The sequence below is a fragment of the Pinus tabuliformis genome, chromosome 3_2 (assembly GCF_031772625.1).
Source record: "Pinus tabuliformis cultivar Carrire ecotype Pingquan chromosome 3_2, CPIR1, whole genome shotgun sequence".
In the NCBI taxonomy this organism is placed as follows: Eukaryota; Viridiplantae; Streptophyta; class Pinopsida; order Pinales; family Pinaceae; genus Pinus; species Pinus tabuliformis.
The window spans coordinates 530,409,344-530,414,114 of NC_142302.1; the positions used below are offsets into that span (position 1 = coordinate 530,409,344).

Consider the following 4,771-nt stretch of genomic DNA (forward strand, 5'->3'; position numbering starts at 1 on the left):
CTCGAAGATTGGATTAGAACGCCAAACAAAAAAGGAAGAAACTATTCTGTCATCTGGAAAGCCACTTCTGAGGCTTTTAAGGTAATTGAACAAGGGCTGGCTTGGCGGGTCGGAAATGGAGAAAATTTGAGGATAGGTAGGGACCCGTGGGTTGGGTGTAGTGAGGGTTTTGCTCTTTCTCCTGGAATGCTCACTCACCTGGACGATATAGGAATAAGAAACTTAAGGCAGATTGCAATTATGGAGCAGTCATCTATATGGGGGCAGGCTTGGAAGTCTGAAGCCGATCTAGGAATAGATCCCGCCTGGGGGAATGAATGGCAGCTATTCATTCAGGAGCTTAGAAGATCCAATGTAAGAATAAAAGATAGGCCGGATTCTCTGGTTTGGGCACATGCGGAGACAGGGCTATATTCTCCAAAGGCTGGTTACAGTTTCTTGAAGAAGAATAAAGGATGGAACCCTCCTGTTTGGTGGTCAAAGCCTTTGTTCAAACTTAAATGTCCTAAAAAGGCTAGAATCTTCTTTTGGTGCGCCTTAAATCATAAGATTCCTACTTGGGAAATTCTTCAAGCCCAGTTTAAGCAGGGTCCTGGTAGATGCCCTCTGTGTTTTGCTGACTCCGAATCCATTTCCCATCTTTTCCTATCATGCCCTTTTACAAAACAGGTTTGGAATGAAGCAGAAAGGCTCATAAATGTAAAACTAAGATGGGAGGGAGAGTGTATGGCCACAGCCTGGGAATATTGGTGGAATCACTTTCAAGAGAGGAACCTGAGGAATTTGCCACCCATCATATGCTGGGGTATTTGGATTGCAAGGAATCGTAGTATTTTTAGAGATTTGTCGACCCCGGTGGCTGCTATTGCCATTCAAAGCAGTGCCATCCTTGAAAGCATTCATGTAAAGGAGGAACCTGCAAATATTGTCCCGCGGAAGGAACCTCGTATCAGAGATGGGATACCGTGGGTTTTCTTTGACGGGGCAGCTCAAAACAATTACATGGGTACAGGGTTGTGCATACATCTTAGCGATTCTCACTCACTAAAGGCCTCAGTGGGAATAGGGAGGGGAACAAATAACTTTGCTGAACTCACTGCTTTAAAGCTGCTCCTTTGTTGGCTCCTTCACAAAAATATTCTCACAGTTCGGATTTATGGAGATTCGATGAATGTTGTTAACTGGGTTAATGGGAAACATAGATGCCAACACTACATGTTGATGCCTTTACTAGAAGAAATTCATTTTTTAAAACAGCAGTTTAATGTCTTTTCTATTGACCACATCTACAGGGAGTACAATGAGGAGGCAGATCGGCTATCTAAAGAAGGCCTGCATCAAGCTGTGGGCTCTTGGAGAGTAACAGAACAGGTTCAGGAACAGATCCGTGTGTCGGATCTCCCTCCAAACATATAAATGTTTTTTGATTTCCATCTATATGCACTAGATTATCTGTGTTTCATATGATATCGGTGGCATATGTCAACTATGTTTTTATTTCCTATTATATACTGTTATGCTCTGGTTTGATAGAGCAGATTGTGAACTGGCTACTGTTTTGTTTTTTCTGGGTTGTTTTCCTCATGAAAGGAGACCCAGGAGACACTGTGGACTTCAGCTCTTTTTCCTTGGCTATGGCTGTTCAGGCCGAGTACAGGAGACTTTGTTAGTGTTCTGTAAGGGTGCTGATGATCTTTATCAGAGAAGCCTTTGCTCCTTATGAGGCAGCTTTTTTGGCAGAATATTAACTCATATGCTTTGAAACTTTTTTATTTCTTATAAAAAAGTTCGTTTTTTTCTTTGGAAAAAAAAAAACTTACATTAAATTCATTAACTGTTATTTATACCTTATAAATACAATTATTAATTTTAAATTAAGAATTAAATAAGTCACAAATCTTCCTCATTTAAAAGTATTTCATTTTTTAATTATTTTTTCTCATTCCATATATATATGAATTATAAGTTTTCTTTATATTAAAAAAATAAAATAATTTTTTTTTAATTATTTTTTCTCTCTTTAAAATTCATATAAAATTATGTTTCTTTAAATAAAAATATAAAATGAAATATTTTTCATAATTTTATTATTAACACTAAGTCTTACTATCAAAATGAAAACGATATTATCCAATATTATTGATACTTAAAATTTCTAAAGGTTAACCAAATAGGTAAGCTCAATATTTTTATTACTATAGCTTACTTTATTTGCTTGTATATAGAAAACTTCATTTTAATTTTTAACTCAAGAAATTACATATTTCTTTCATACCCAACTATTTCGATGCAATAAACATAATAACTTATTTAAAATTAATTATAATAATCATTTTTTAATATTTAGTAATTAATTTGTAATTCTAAATAATGAATGCAACCTAAAAGACCAATTCTGATGCAAAGTACAAGGTTGGTATAATATTTAAAATAAACTATTTGAATAAAAGTTAAATGATACATGTTTTTCCCTCCAAACTATTTATCATAAAATATTGATACTATATATATAAAATAAGTTACCAAATGAATTTATTAAGATAACTATTTTGATATACTAGATATAATAATTTTTAAATAAAGGGGAATTTTGATATTTTATTAGATTGATATATTTTATTCCATTATAATATTTTAAATAAATTTAAACTATTATATATATTCTAATTAAGTTTGTTTTATATTTATGTGACACAATTATATCGATATGGAGTTTATTTTGGTCATTGTTTATTTCCGCTGCTATTACTATATTTAGGATCTGTCTTTTCTCTATATTATATAGACCAAGTCATGCAAGGGAATCCAACCTTGGATTTCCTAGTTTACACTAATTCAGATAGCTTTGAGAAATAATTGAGTTTTTCCTCGAATTTTTTTATTATTATATTTTAAATACATTTTAATTTCAACCTTATAGAGTGAATATTTTATTTATTACCTAAATTGAATGTTTTTATTATTAATAATATTTTTTCAATCATATATATCAATATTATATTAAGAATTGGATAATTACACATCTATTCTTATTAAGAAATAAAATGAATTATTTTACTTTTAATTATTTATTCCTTATATAAAATATATTAATATGCTTAACATAAGTGTGTGCGTAGAAATAAAATGAATTATTTTACTTTTAATTATTTATTCTTTATATAAAATATATTAATATGCTTAACATAAGTGTGTGCATGTGTTAGTTTCTTTTGTCTTTCTCTGTCTCTCTCTATATAAGATTTCCATTAAAATATATTAGTTAACAAATTTTTTTATTTAAGTCTTATATTAAAATATTTGAAAAGTATATATATATATATATATATATAAACTTCTAATTATCTTATCAACTAGAGCTAGTATAAAATATATGTATTGAAATATTTTATTCATAGATGTGAGAGGAAATGTGAAATCTTCTTAAAACTTTTCTTTCATACTAGGGTGTAATATAAAAAATGAATCAAAATGATATAATAAGAGTGGTCTTATTAATGTTGTATAATGTTTTTAATTATATATTTAGTCGAAAATGTATATTTACTTATTTTTATTATAGAATACATTTTTATTTATAAACAATATTTCTTTCTAAAGAACAAGTGTGAGCTCCACATTGAGCATGCATGGAATCATACATCACCTACATAATAGCTATAAAATGTGTCTCTCAACATATATATATATATATATAAAAAAAAAAATTAATCTAACTTTTATATATATATATAGATATAGATATATATAATACTATATTGATAAAATTTCTAGTGGAACATATAGCATTTCAAGGAAAATACCTAAAATTAAGATGGTTTATTCAATATTAATTTATATAAAATATTTAATTCCATAATATATTTCAGGGAAAAAAGAAAATTAATTATTTTAGTGGTTTTAATGGATATTTAGTTTAACATGTATATTTACTTCTCTTTTTTTTTGCATTATATCATACATTTAAATATATAGAGAGTACTTTTTTCTTAAGAACATGTGGTAGTTTCATATTGAGCATGGATGGAATCACACATCACCCACATACTAGATATATAATGCACTTCCCAACATAATTATATTCAATTTTAAATTTTAAATTTTTATCAAAAAAAAATAATCTAATTAATATATTAGTTTAGGAATAATATGAAATGATTATATATGTGTGTGTAAAATCACAATAAAAAATACTATTTTGATAAATTTCTACTTGAACATATAGCATTTCAAGGAAGATACCTAAAATTGAGATTGTTTATTCAATATTAATCTATATAAATGATTTAATTCCATAATATAGTTTACAGAAAAAATAATTATCTTAGAGGTCTTAATGGTATAAATTTGACAAAAAAAAATCTAATAATAGTCAAAATTCAATTTTTTGTTTTTGCGTAAGCCTAGACCTTGTCTAGATGATTTTCCACCCTTGTAGAAGTAATACTCTCCATAATTACAATGGCTACGATCAAATTAGGTATGAGAAACATAAATGTAATCAAAGAATTAATTGAATATATTGAGAGACATAACACCCTTGTTGTAGTTCTTTAGTATCACTTGTCTAGTGGTAATTTCATCTCCTACTTTTTAAATTTGTTATCCTTATAGAATCATGTTGCCCATGGTAAAGAAAATTTATTTCAATACTTCAACACACCCAATTTATAAATGTAACGTAACCTCTTGAATTTCCTCAAGTTTTGAAATGAGAAGGATAAAATTTCTCTTTCTATTCATGTTAGCTTTGGATGCCAACCTCCTTGGA

At 28.7% G+C, this 4,771-nt stretch overlaps 1 protein-coding gene across 1 annotated transcript; it reads left to right on the top strand.

Moving 5' to 3' along the window:
• Positions 1 to 240: 240 nt before the first annotated feature.
• On the top strand, positions 241 to 1,416 carry LOC149181631 (uncharacterized). The gene has a single exon (XM_089414274.1). The coding sequence runs from the start codon at positions 241 to 243 to the stop codon at positions 1,414 to 1,416; it is 1,176 nt and encodes a 391-aa protein (XP_089270400.1).
• The last annotated feature ends 3,355 nt before the right edge of the window (positions 1,417 to 4,771 follow it).